The sequence below is a fragment of the Myotis myotis genome, unplaced genomic scaffold, assembly GCF_014108235.1.
Source record: "Myotis myotis isolate mMyoMyo1 unplaced genomic scaffold, mMyoMyo1.p scaffold_m19_p_35, whole genome shotgun sequence".
NCBI lineage: Eukaryota > Metazoa > Chordata > Mammalia > Chiroptera > Vespertilionidae > Myotis > Myotis myotis.
Genome location: NW_023416341.1, coordinates 1,024,916 through 1,038,744, shown reverse-complemented (window position 1 = coordinate 1,038,744; position 13,829 = coordinate 1,024,916). Strand labels below are relative to the sequence as shown.

Here is a 13,829-nt window from a genome sequence, read left to right as displayed (position 1 = left end):
CCAATAGGAGAGCACAGTTACTCCTGGCTCAAGTCTCTGCCTGAACTCCGACCAGACTCAACATCTCTACGTAGATGTTCTTACACATCTCAAACTGAGTATGGCCACAGTCAATTTATACTCCCTACATCCTCCTCACGCCAACACACAGCTCCTAGTCTTTCCTACCTCCGTAGATGGTCACTCAAGGCCAGAACCATGACACCAACTCCATTCCCCCTTTGGTTTCCTCACAACTGATTACCAAGAAATCTTATCAGCTCTATACCCAGCCCCTTCCCACCCTCACCTGATTTAAACTTCCACCTCCTCCTTCTGAGCTCTCCCAGCTGGCTCCTCACTATTCTTGCCGCTACTGCCCCTACCACCTGCATTTACTCACAAGGCAGCAGGTCCCAACCTCCTCCACTGGCCCCATTTCACTCAAGTCAATGCCAGAGGCTAAACAGCCCCAAGGACCTTCTTGCACAGCTAGGCATAGCAGCGTGACACCTGTTCCTGCCTGTCCTAATGCCGAGTGCTACATCCACAGGAGTCTGGGTGTAGCAGGTTCCTCTCCCTCTTCTATGCTTTACTCTCGGGGGTGGGGGATGGAGGGTGGTGTCTAGATCTTTCCAGGTAAGAATTAAGTCACCAGAGTTCTCGTGCAGCTGAAGATAGCCCAGTCCAGTGCTGCACTACTGTGCACACAGGTCTTTCTAGGCCAGCCAAGACCTTGCTCAACTGAACATGCTGCGGGTTTATTTTCTTTTAACTGCCTCTTAGGTACTTAGCAGACCTCAACTGTTATCAGCAACACTGCAATGAAAGTAGGGGTTTCCTTACTATGTGCTATCTCGGGCTCACCTCCTGCTCAGCCGCTCCTCCCGTTCCCTCTCTTCTCTCCTCCTCAAGCGATCCTGGTTTCTCTTCTCCTGTTTTTCAGCCACAGTTTTCTAAATAAATGAAAAATTGGAGAATGAGAGAAGAGAAAGTTACTAGAGTGTAAATACTGCTTAATAAAGCACATTTATATGACCTCAGTATTGGAACTTAAAAATCTAAGAGAAAGTCTTAACAGGAACATGGTCAATTTAAAAACTTCTTAAACAATGAAAAATGGAAAACTCATTTTAAAATGCTTCATCATCACACTAAAAAAATTGTAAACCTATTTTAATTGATTTCAGAGAGGAAGAGAGAGGGAGAGATAGAAACATCAATGATGAGAGACAATCATCGATCGGCCACCTCCGGCATGCCCCCTACTGGGAATTGAGCCCACAACCAGGCATGTGCCCTGACCAGTAATCAAGCTAGGTTCTCCTGGTTCATAGGTCAACACTCAACCACTGAACCACACTGGCTGGACTATCATTACATTTTATCAATTCAGTGACAAAGTGCATACCTTCTTTTTTTTAATCCTCACCTAAGGAGTGAGGATATTTTTTCCATTGATTTTTAGAGTGGAAGGAAGGGGGGTTGGTGTGAGGGAGGGAGGGAAAGAGAGAGAGAAACATGGATGTGCGATAGACACATTGACTGATTGCCTCTCACACCCGCACTGATCAACGGCAGGGATTGAACCTGCAAACCCACGTGCGTGCCCTTGACCAGGAATCAAACTGGCGACCCTTCAACGCCCAAGCTGACGCTCTAACCACTGAGCTTGCCAGCCAGGGCGAGAAACTGCATAGTCTAAGAGATGTACTTCTAAGTCACAGAAAATGTATCATATTGCTTTAAATCAATCCATAAAGTTAGTTTTCTGGTGAAAACTTTATGGTGAAAGAGAACACAGGTATCAGACCAAATGCATCTTGTTGCTGGGAGCCAAGCTCCTGCTGTCGAGGAGCAGCCAGTCTTCAGGTGCCTTTAGACCTGGCCTCACAGGGAAGCAAGCAGGGAAGTGGACCATGAACCTCCAATCGTAACACATGGCTCATTAGGCTTGATTGTGAACCCAACAGAAAAGAAAATGCAACGGGCTGGAGGAGGCCTTGAGAAACTTGCACTACTGGAACACAATCAACACAGCTTAGTGCAAAGCAGTTCAATCTGCACATCCCCAACCTAACGTCTTTCAAACCTTTCAATGGCCTGATCTCTTTGCTCATTAAAATGAAGTCCTAAAGGTAAGCCCGAGCCAATGAGACAGTCACCAGTCTTCTCATACCCATGAAGGCATGAAGGAAGATCTTAAATCTCAGTGTGGACTGGAACCAGGCCAGGTCCTCAGCAAGAGAAGGCACAGCAAGGTCTGAGAGAGGCTAGCTTTCCTCCCTGAAGCACTCTTCAGCTATGAGAACCTTCCTGTCTGGCACCTACAGCTCTACACCTGGGACTCCAACCCCTTGCACCTGGGGCAGGCACACACAATGGGCAGGTTAATATTAATAGAAGTCTCAGCACCTCTGCTTCCATGCGCACTTCCTAAAAAAATCTGACCATGAACAGATCTGTAGGCTGGCATCATTTCCTTTCCAAACTCTTCCCACTCCCTAGAAAACGATCTTTCCCCACCCGACAAATAAGGCCTTAGTCTTCTATACCCCCGCATTTACTTCAGTGTGTGGCTCTGAGATGTGAACACCTCTGGGACCACTGTGAAGTCATCTCTGATTAGAGCATAGAACTCCCACCCTCTTTATCATTTAGAGCTACCCTTCCAAATACATTTTCTGTTGTTAGTTTAATAGCTATTTAACAAAATCTGTAATATACTTGTGTTGTTTTGGTCAACTATATACTACTCATCACTGTAAAGATAAAACATACTTTCTAGATCAACTGAGTAATTAAGTTCTTAAGGTTTTAGGGGAAAATATTTTAATAAATTCACCTTTCTGATGTAGATATGCGTTACAGAAATGAAAAGCTTTCAGGACAAAATTATGGAGTGATATGGCATGGAACTACAATTTAAAGGAGAAATGGGCCCTCGCTGGTTTTGCTCGGTGGATAGAGTGTTGGCCCTCGAACTGAAGGGTCCCAGATTCGATTCCGGTCAAGAGCACATGCCTCGGTTGTACCTGAATCTCTGGGGCAACCAATCAATGTGTCTCTCTCATGTCAATGTTTCTCTCTGTCTCTCCACCTCCCTTCAACTCTCTCTAAAAATCAATGGAAAAATATCCTCAGGTGAGGATTAACAACAACAAAGAAAGAGAGAGTGAGAGAGAGAGAAATGGGAATGTGACATTTCCAAATGCTAAGGAGATTTTTTAAATGGGGACAAACACAAAATTGTTATTTATGTTCTACTGGCTACATATATTTTTACAACTCTGATACCCATAAACTAATAAAGTAAAAATTCTGACTTAAAAACATGTGACAAAGCATATTAATTTTCAAAATCCTACTGGGAGCACAGGAATAAAATGTGTCAAGACCAGTGGCTGAGAACATCCTCACTGCCACCCCAGCTCCCTTGCCCAGTGCCGAGATCACACATCACCTTCCTGGGGACCCCTCCTTCGATGCAGAGCTCTGCTACCCACTGCTCCTTCCTGAGAGGCACACAAGAGTCTCAGTCTTATCAGTGTCCTACAGTTAGATGCCACATATCTGTCCTTCCACCAGATTTCAGGTGTCTAGAGGGAAGGCCTTCCTATTTCCCAGCATCCCATCTTTAACACAGTACATAGCAGGGAAGACTCCTGTCAGTTTGGAGAACGATAATTCTAAGTATCTGAAATATGTTCACCCTTTCTTCTTAGTGTTCTGTACTCAAGATGTCAAATGTTTTACAGTCTAACCCAGGAAAACAACTACCTTCTTAGCCTAAGTTGGCTCAGGGCAAGGGCCAGGATGTGTCGTCTCCCATCTAGCCTAACCATTTGTCATGCACATGCATTGCCTCTGTCCAAAGAGAAAAACTAGAGGCTGCTGGTTTTTTCCCATCTCCTAACAGAAGTTATTTCGGAGATGTGCAAGAGGTATCCATATCCTCATACCGGACTCTGCCATTATCCTTATAAAAAGGGAATGCAGACTAAATAAATGTCCAAGGCCCCTTAGGTCTCTTGTGTAAGTGATGAATTGAGCATTTATTTCACTATAAAACTCAAGGCACATTCTTAGGATAAAAACAAAAGTTTTCTAGAAGGAAATAAATGCGAAAAGATCACAAGACTTCTTACCCTCAACTGATCAAGCTTCTCTCGGATCTGAATGAACCCCAAGTGCAATTTGCCCCCAAAGTGGTCTGCAAGACGACGGTCATTGTCATGAAGACCAAGGTAGGCTGAGCAGACTTCACAGACACGCAACTTCTGCTGTTGAAAACTGGATGCAGGCATAGAATTTCTGTATTCTTCCTGGAAAAAGAGAATGGAGTGATGAAAATGCCACCAAATAGTCAACCCCTAAAATGGAAATATTTAAAGGGACTATAGAAGTGAGTTATAAATAAATAAATAAATAAATAAATAAATAAGAATTTGATCATTTCAAAGTTTCAGATATTTTTAACCAATTTAACTTCATCATTTATTTAAGAAATGAACCAACAGCCCTGGCCAGTTCAGTTGGTTAGAGGGTTGTCCCGATAGGCCAAGGTTGCGAGGTTCGATCCCTGGTCAGGGCATATATAAAAATCAACCAGTGGCCGAAACCGGTTTGGCTCAGTGGATAGAGCGTCGGCCTGCGGACTGAGGGGTCCCGGGTTCGATTCCGGTCAGGGGCATGTACCTGGGTTGCGGGCACATCCCCAGTGGGAGATGTGCGGGAGGCGGCTGATCGATGTTTCTCTCTCATCGATGTTTCTGACTATCTCTCTCCCTTCCTCTCTGTGAAAAATCAATAAAATATATTTAAAAAAAAAAAAAAATCAACCAGTGAATGCATAAATAAATGGAAAGGATCGATTTTCTCTCTCTCTCTCTCTCTCTCTCTCTCTCTCTAAAAATCAATTAAGAAATTTTTTTGAAAGAATCAAAAAACCATGATTTTAAAACAAGGAAAATTCAAAACATTCAGACCAGCAGGATGCTGCCTATCCGCGAGGAAATAGTGAAGGCAGGTCTTTAGGCACTGCGGGGAGTGAAGACCAGAGAAGCAAGACAGGAGAATCTTCAGCAGGGTCCTTCAAAAAATAAACCAAATGAACAAGCAAAAACTCGAGCACCATCCACAGAATTTGTGTCCCAATGTCTAGGAAGCTATATCCCAATGCAGCGCCAAAAGATAAAATTTGGGAGGACAAATTAATATTAGACACTCTCTTCAAAGAAGAAAGTATGCACAACAAAACAACAAAACCAGTTCCCTCCTGCAGCCACTTCAGTCTGAGTCCAATCACAAGAAGTAACTCACTCAGGCTCAAAATATATGACACGAAAAAAAAATGAAACATGACATGGAAACTGCTGCTTGTGCCCAAGTTAGAATGCTCCTTCAAAATCCAGGTTTAAGATATGCATTACAATAGTCACTTATCCTTAAAGGGAGGCCTGATTGTAAGCAATCTATTAATCCACACATTCAAAACATTTCCCAGGAGACTGGCTGGGCATCTGTGGTGAACGCCACAGCTACAATTACTTTAGCCCATGTGTAAATCTTTGAGCCATCACAGACTTTGGTGTCTGCTTGGTTCTTTGAAGCAGAAAGAGCTGGCCTTCAGTGTGTGGTAAGAGGCCACGGAGGGTCTCTCCTAACTCTCTGGTCTTCCTAGTACAGCTGAGCTGTCAACAGCAACTCCGGGAGCCTAACTCTGTACTACATATCAACACAAATTTCCCATTTAAGTATACAGAGATTTAGTTCCTATGAAGGACTTAAATGAACATACGACCCTTTGGTGCTTAGGCCATTGCTCTAACCACTGAGCACGGGGGCCAGGGTTCATTTATCTTTTAGTGTGATCAATCTAAGCAATTATATACAAAAACATCAGATATGTATTGCGAATTCTTTTGTCTCTCTTTTACGTCAAGAATGGATTATATTACCTACGAATATCACTGAAAGGGATGTTGGTGTGACAGGTGCATGAAGCATTATCGCAGCACCACCTTCCAACAAACACTGCTGACCTCAATTCCAGCCTGTGCTGCTGGGGCACCATGGAAAGGTGTCCTGACAGTGCCATCATGAGTAAACCCATTGCTGTCTCTTCAATTTGTCACTCCTTCAGCAAGCACTGCTCTAACACCCATGACCCTTGGCACCATCCTATTACGTATGCCATGCTGAGCCAGAGGTGGTGACAACCAAAACCAGACCTACACCGAGGCACCTATATGCCATCTCCTCATCTCTACCTGGCCCTCCTGCCCCCACCACTCCGATAAACTTCTCAGTCTGTGGATCTCAGCCAAGTGGCCTTCAGGATTAACTTACCCTACCTGGAGACCCCATACAACCCAAAGTCACTCTCCAATTCAGACCCCATTTCTTCTTAATTAAGCTTATCCAACTGTTCACATTCTCTTCTGTCTGTGCCCCCACCCATTCTCCAGTGCCATCTCCATCAGAGGAGGCCCTCTTCCAGCTTGCTCACAACTAAAAAAGTGCCTGGCATTGAGATGAAGCTTGGCGAGCACACCCTGTCTCACTCTGGCTCTACCATTCTCAAGCCACTTCTAACTGTAGTGGTGAGGATTCAAGGACAAGGTATCCAACCGATAAAATAATCTAGTAAGAAAACAGTTATCAGTGAAAAAAAACACTGAGCCCTTGATCTGTTCCGCTACCACACTGCCAGTGTGTCCTGGCCTGGCATCCAGGCCGATACCACTTGTATGCTACCCCAACCTGCACAGGCTCTCTCTACCGAAGATGCAGCATCAAAGGTTTCATTCTTTACAGCAATCTGCAATACAACTGTGGTCCAGTCACACAGGCTATAAAACCACCACAGCCCACCAACTCCCCAGGGAACTGGAGGAATAAGCAGTAGAACTGGTCTATGGAGCCTCACACATGGGAATTATGCTCAGATCGGGCAAGTGACTGGTCTTAGGTTACAAAGGGACCCCAGGGGGCACAGTAAAGACAAGCCCAAGCATGCACTGGGGTCCTGTCAATGTCTCCCCTTATTTTAACTCCTCCTAAGATTCAAAAATAGAGGCATGCCTTAAATTTCAGTCCACAGTCAACTCTCTGGAATTACTCAGTTTCCCCGTTCTCCAAGACATTTTTCTCACCAACCTCAGCTTCTTTTTTCTTTGCACGGACTTTCTCCACTTCCATAAGAATTTTCTGGGATTCATCCACATTTCCTTCTGCTCCCAGCTGCTCAGCTTTAGCAAGGAGTTTTCCTATTTCTTCATTCAACTCATGTACTTTTTCTGCCTAAGGGGAGAGAAACAATCAAGTAAACAGGCATCTAAAAAACAAAAGATTTTTAATACAAAGAAAATGAGTGTGTCGCCTGCTGAATTTCTGGTCTGTTCCACTGAAAATAAACAGAACAGTTAAAGATCCTTGGTGGCTTACATAAATTGTGACCATTACGACATCCTTATTGCCAACACTGAGACTCTGACCATAAACTAAACCTGTACACCATGTTCCAATAAAAGCAGCGGCATCTCTGTCACTTCCAATATGGCTGCAAGGATCAACACTGGTTATTTTCCAGGCTGTGTCTTTTTATGTCTCCTACACTACACAGTTCGATATTTTGGGGTAAGAGTAATAAAATGTCTATGTTTAAATACATGAAACTTATACTGTAAGCAAAATGCCTAATTATTTGTATTTACTTTCAGAAATAAAACAACACTTTTGGACCAGTTAGCAACTGCATATATTCTAAGAAATGCTTTTACAAAACTGAAAGGGAAAAAACAATGAGCAGTTTTAGTTCTACTGAACAGGGAGTACAGAAGAGTAATGCAGCTGACACGCAGGCCAATTATATACAGATCTACCTTCATTCCATGATATGGATGTACTAAAGTTCAAACATTTCCCCAATTCCCATTTCCGGTTTATGTAGGGTACTAAAAACACAAACTTTAAACAGTATGTATGGTGGGGGCAGGAACAGCAGCAGTAGCTCCTGGGAGCTGAGAGCTCACTGACAGCCACCCTTTTACTGGAGACACTCAAGGCAGAGTGTCCATCCCAAAGATGCACTATCAGTGCTGATGTTGAGCTGTAAGTCCGTCGGCAGCCCAGTTCTTACCAGACCGTGATTTGTACCAATAACTCAAGGCGAAAACCTCTCAAACATACCTTTGCAGAAACTTCTGCACTGATCTCCTCCTGTGTCTCTGCCAGCCGCTTCTTGGCAAGTTCAGTTCTCCGATCACACTCAGCGATAAAGGACTCCAAGTGATCCATCGCCTAGCTCAGGAGAAGCAGAGAGCTGGGATCAATGACATGTATGATCTAAGAACCCATTTGTTCGACAGGAAAATACTCCTGGGTTGATTTCTTAAAGCCTGTAGGTTCAGTGGGAAGATCTGAAACTACACTCCAGCCAACACATCCATAGTCACATTAAATCAAGGGGCTTTGTTAAACCAAATAATCATTCAGGAGCATAGTCTTCTCATCTGATTTATTTATTTCCAAATTTTGTAATAGGTACCCCATCCCTCAACATTTCCAAGAAAATACTAAGGAAAATTACAACACTTGGCCATAATGAATAGTGTTCTCTGAGGGACAGAAAAGGCTGGATCGAAACTGGAGTTAGAGCCCTCCTCTGGTGAGCTGTGGGAAATGCAGATGATGTACTCACTGGTCTTTGTGAGCCACGCAAATATTACCCCTCATGTTCTGAGGGTAGAGCTCCCCCTTCCACCTCAAAACAAAACAATAGAACAAATATTACTGAGAGCTGTGAATACGTTTAGTTATTGCCTACTGTCTAAAATACCAGGAAAACTGGTAGACTACTTACCCAAAGAGATAAAGGAAAAGAAACTCTAGAAATCTAAATGCTTACTCTGGAGAGAGTTGGTAGGGAACAATAAAATACTAATTAACAAGCTGTCACATACTAGTATACTAAGCAGTTAATTTGTCATACTAGTCAAAGGCCCAACATTAATTTCACATACATACAAATAGGAAATCACTTGTCCAACTTTCAGGCTACCACCAATAAGCAGCATCTCCTAAGTTATACCCATGAGCCAGTCTGCTAATGTCAGCATCACCTTGAAAGCAAGGAAGCATAGCCATGGATGACAGTCAGACAGTATGATCTATCATTAAAAAAAAAAAAGAGAGAGAAGAAAATTTTGGGTGGAAATGATAACAAGGAAGATGAAAGTTAGGCCAACAGACCAAGTGGTGGTAATCCATATCCCTCCCCCCAAAGATGGCCAGGAGACAGCAGGTGAGCTATTAAGAAAGTGCTCCACAGGATCGGTTGACATTAGAATAACATTTCACTATGTTCAAATCAAACAATCAGGAATGCAAATGACTGACATTTGTTTGACTGGATGCCCTGTGTTTCCTGGAAAAATATAGAGTAAATCAGTTGTGCGGACAAATTTGAACTCACCAGGATCAAAGTTCCAATGAGCTGATATGGGTCGCATACCATCTGTGCTCACCTAGGACACAGCTCCTAAGAGAATAGCCTGAGATGCCCCAGTTCATCCACACACAGGCACTGAGACTCTGGAGCGGAGCCCCTCTCATGTCTACAAAGTAGAGCCATTTCACACCCGAGGCAGACCCAGGGGCCCAATAGAAAACAGACATCTGACGACAGTGCCAGTGTCTTTACCAATCAGAGAAACCACTTGTATCTTAAGCAGAATCCAAATTGGCAGGGTCCAGAATCAAACTTCTGATCAGTTATAAACTAAACAATAAACTTCACAAAATAGAATAGGCAGACCGAGAGGTGTTTTAACTGCCGGGTTTTTTTTTTCTTCTTTTAAATTCTCACTTAAAAAAATTCCTCATCCGAAGATATGTTTTTGATTGATTTTAGAGAGCACGAGAGAGGGGGGTGGGAGAGAAACATCGATGTGAGAAACATCACTTAGTTGCCTCCTGTACAGGCCTCCAAAAGAGATCGAACCCATAACCTAGGTCTATGCTCTGACCAGGACGACACTCCAACCCAGTGAGCCACCCGGCCAGGACTAACTGCCAGCTTCTACTGCCCCTCCCTCTCTGCAATGTGCTTCTCAATTTCAGAGTGAAATCAAAGAGCAGGTCTAAATAATTTTTTAAATGTTGCATTTCTTGAAATACTTGATTACTCTCCACATGATAGTAACAGTAATTGCTATAATGGATTAAATTCTATTACAGACATCTCAGCAGAAAATTGAAAGATTAATATTTAAATTAAGCCACTTTCTTCTATACTAGAAAACTAACTAAAAAGGCCATGAAAAATAGATCTGATTCTCAACAGCAATGAAAATTTTTAAAAACTGTAAAAAAACTTTATTGAAATACATTTGAGGTTCCATAGCTCAATCAAAATGCACAATTTTAAATGAATTGATTTTATTATACAAAAATTGCTCTTTAAAAAGCTGTTTAAAACGAGGCACCCTTGCTAGATGGTGTGGCTCAACAGTTGAGTGTCGACCCCTGCCTAAGAGATTGTTGGTTCGATTCTGAGTCAGGGCACATGCCTGGGTTGCAGGCTCCATTCCCAGCACGAGGTGTACAAAAGGCAGCCAATCGATGTTGTTTCTCTCTCATCAATATTTCTCTCTCCTCCTCCTCTCTCTAATATCAATAAAAACATTTTTAAAAAATAAATAAAGTGAGGTACCCTTTCCAGGGTCATTGTATTATGACCATTTATTGTGGTATTCTTTTATGTATTTCAGTAAATGATTTTTTTTAAAAAAGGTATTTGCATCTAAAAATTAAGTCCTAATCACAACTTACTAGAAAATCATCCAACTTCTCATAACTCAAGGGTGATGAGAGGAAACATGTACTACGGATACTTGGACACAGCGCAGCACTGGCACACATGTCTCACTGCTGCTGCAGGAGGCTGTCCCCTCACACACAGGACTGTCTGTGACTGTGCTGTTTCTGATTCTGCCTGCCCAGCAGCAGTGACACCAGCCAGCAATCCATGAGCCTGAGACAAAACAATGTTGTCAGAATGGTCACAGCAAGCATGTGCCAATGGACAGTGTTGTCTGTTCCACACATGCCTCAGAATAGCTGTACAGGGATTTCCATTTCTCAGACGAAGAAGCTGAGGTATAGGTTCCAAACCACTAAGTGATAGTAGTATGCAAGGACCCCTGTGGTTTAGCTCCCTACATTTAATCCGCACAACTCTGAGACAGTTATCACCAGCCCCGTTTCCAGATGAATAGAAACAGGTGAAATAACTTGCCCAAGGTGACACAGGGATTCTAACCCAGGATATCTGACTTATAAAATAAACTATAACTATTAAAATATATATAGTACTGTGCATATATAAGACTAAAAAACTAGGTATAATCAGACAGAACTGGTCACATTTGGTATATTAAGACAGTTTCAAAATTAGTTAACATGGTGTATTGTTCTAGAAACCTGTCAAGTAGAACTTCACAGAACAAGACAATTTAAAGAAAAGGTCAACTGTATTTACACTAAATTAAAGAGAAACAAATTATTTTCATTTTCAACATCTGGATACTTAAGAAATGTACTGCTTTGTAACTTTTCCATAGGATAAACTAATGAGTTAACATTGCTATTTGCCAGTGTTCAAGTTGAGAAACTTGCAAGAAATGCATTTACATAGAGTACCTAACAGCAAATTTTCCTAGAAAATTCCTGGACAAAACACTCAAGAAAGCAAGGTCTGGTCCTAGCATGGTCAGGCTGAGGCTGCATTAGGATGGAAGAAGCTAGTGGTAGGCACCTTCTCCCAGATAAAACACCCAAGTTTTGGGTGGCTCCTGAGTGGAAAGGTGCCAGAAGTCCTGTCCATCACGCTCAAACTGAGGGTATAGGCAGGGAATACCTACACAAAGAAATATCTTGATGACAACTCTGTCAAGCCCACAAAGAAATACAGTGGGGCCTTGACTTATGAGTGTCCCGACTAACGAGTTTTTTGATACCAGCTGTCTCTCGGCTGATTTTTTGCTTTGAGTTGACAGAGTAATTTGAGTTAACGAGCTCCTTAACGATCTTGGTCTCGGAATGAATTAAACTCGTAAGTCAAGGCCCCACTGTACATTTTTACACCTTTTGGGTCTCTCGCTGACAAAGACCCAGAGTTTGACAACTCACTGTCAGTGAAGATGTGAAAACCGGAATTCTGATACACCATGGTGAGAGCATTAGCTATGGCACTATCCATTTAAGAGTTTGGTATATACCCATTTAGATTGTGTTAAACTATAAATTGGAATTACAAAATAGTCACAGGAATGTAAAATACATCAGAGGGAATATAGTCAATAGTACTGTAATAACTATGCGCAATGCCAGGTGGGTACATGAAATATTGGGGGGACCACTTTGTAAAGTATATGATTGTATAACTGCTATGCTGGACACCTGACATACAAAATAATATTGAATGTAAACTGCAATTGAAAAATAAAAATTTAAAAAGTATATAAAAACACAAAATTTTAATTCCAACTAAACAGGTTTTGCAAGTTTCCTTTTTATCTTTTTCACATCAATATACACATCTATGATCTACGGCTTACAGAGGTCCTCAAACTTTTTAAACAGTTCACTGTCCCTCAGACATTCCACACATGCGCACTGCGGGCCCGGGACGAGTCGGCTGCTAAGCAGGACAGGCAGCAGCAGCAAAAACACCCAGCGGGCCGGATAAATGTTTTCGGCGGGCCGCATGTGGCCCGCGGGCCGTAGTTTGAGGACCCCTGGTGTAGTATTTCACTTATTTTAACACAACTATGGTAACCCCTCTAATAAATACGTAGTTGGGATTTTTCAATTTCATTACTTCAAAATTATAGCAATAAACATCTTACGTCTTCTCATACATATGTAAATACTCTTTTAGGACAATTTCTTACAAATTGCTTAGAAGTGACTGAAAGTCTGTAAGTATTTTAAATTTGTAAAAAGGGCTGATTAGTTCTTATTTTAAGAGAATTTTCCTTTAAACCATTGCATCATGAATTAATAAATCAACTATGAACTCGTTTTAAAAAGAGTTCTTTTCTAAAATAAACAAAAGGCATGGGTATCTTAGTACCATCTAGATTGCAAAACTTTCATGTTGATCTGACTTCAACAACCTATTTTGAAAAAACACCTCTTGTATAATAAAAATGATTTAGCCCAGCTGGTGTTGCTCAGTGGCTGAGTGTCAACCCATGAACCAAGAGGTAGCTGGTTCAATTCCCAGTCAGGACATATGCCCATGTTGTGAGCTCAATCCCCAGTAAAGGGGTATACATGAGGCAGCTGATCAATGATGTTTCTATTTCTGTATCCTTCTCCCTTCTTCTTTCTCTAAAATCAATAAAAACATCTTTTAAAAATAAATAAAAATGATTTAAAATATAAATCAAATGCCTGCTATATTGAACATATTTTTTTCAATATTAAAACAGTATGTTATACTTTTTTTGTCAGCTGTCTCTGTAATGTAACCCGGGTTAAAAAAACAAACAAAAAAAACTCCTAAATATCCCTGATTGATCTACTGAACAGAATCTGATTCCTCTCCTACTCAGTATCACATGCTGCTGCTTCCATTAATTCTGGCAAAGAATATTAAACTTATAGAACTTTCAGAGATTTTGGAGGTAAATGTTTGACCCACCTCACAGAAATATTGCCAACAATGAAGAGATTCTACCAAAACATTTGGTGAGCTACACAAATGTGTTAAGAAAAATGAGAAAAAATCATGGATTAGTGATGGCTCGCTTGTGAAAATGAAACATGTGTCTATCTCC

The 13,829-nt window shown here is 41.8% G+C and overlaps 1 protein-coding gene across 5 annotated transcripts in view; it reads right to left on the bottom strand.

The window, feature by feature from the left end:
• LUC7L (LUC7 like) overlaps positions 1 to 13,829 on the bottom strand; it is a 29,814-nt gene that overhangs the window by 3,863 nt on the left and 12,122 nt on the right. For all 5 annotated transcript variants that reach the window (XM_036303022.1, XM_036303021.1, XM_036303025.1 and 2 more), the window contains 4 exons: positions 8,173 to 8,283; positions 7,141 to 7,284; positions 4,128 to 4,304; positions 847 to 935 (listed from right to left, as the gene is read on the bottom strand). In XM_036303022.1, the coding sequence (XP_036158915.1) occupies positions 847 to 935; positions 4,128 to 4,304; positions 7,141 to 7,284; positions 8,173 to 8,283 (521 nt within the window). The remainder of the gene's footprint in view (positions 1 to 846; positions 936 to 4,127; positions 4,305 to 7,140; positions 7,285 to 8,172; positions 8,284 to 13,829) is intronic.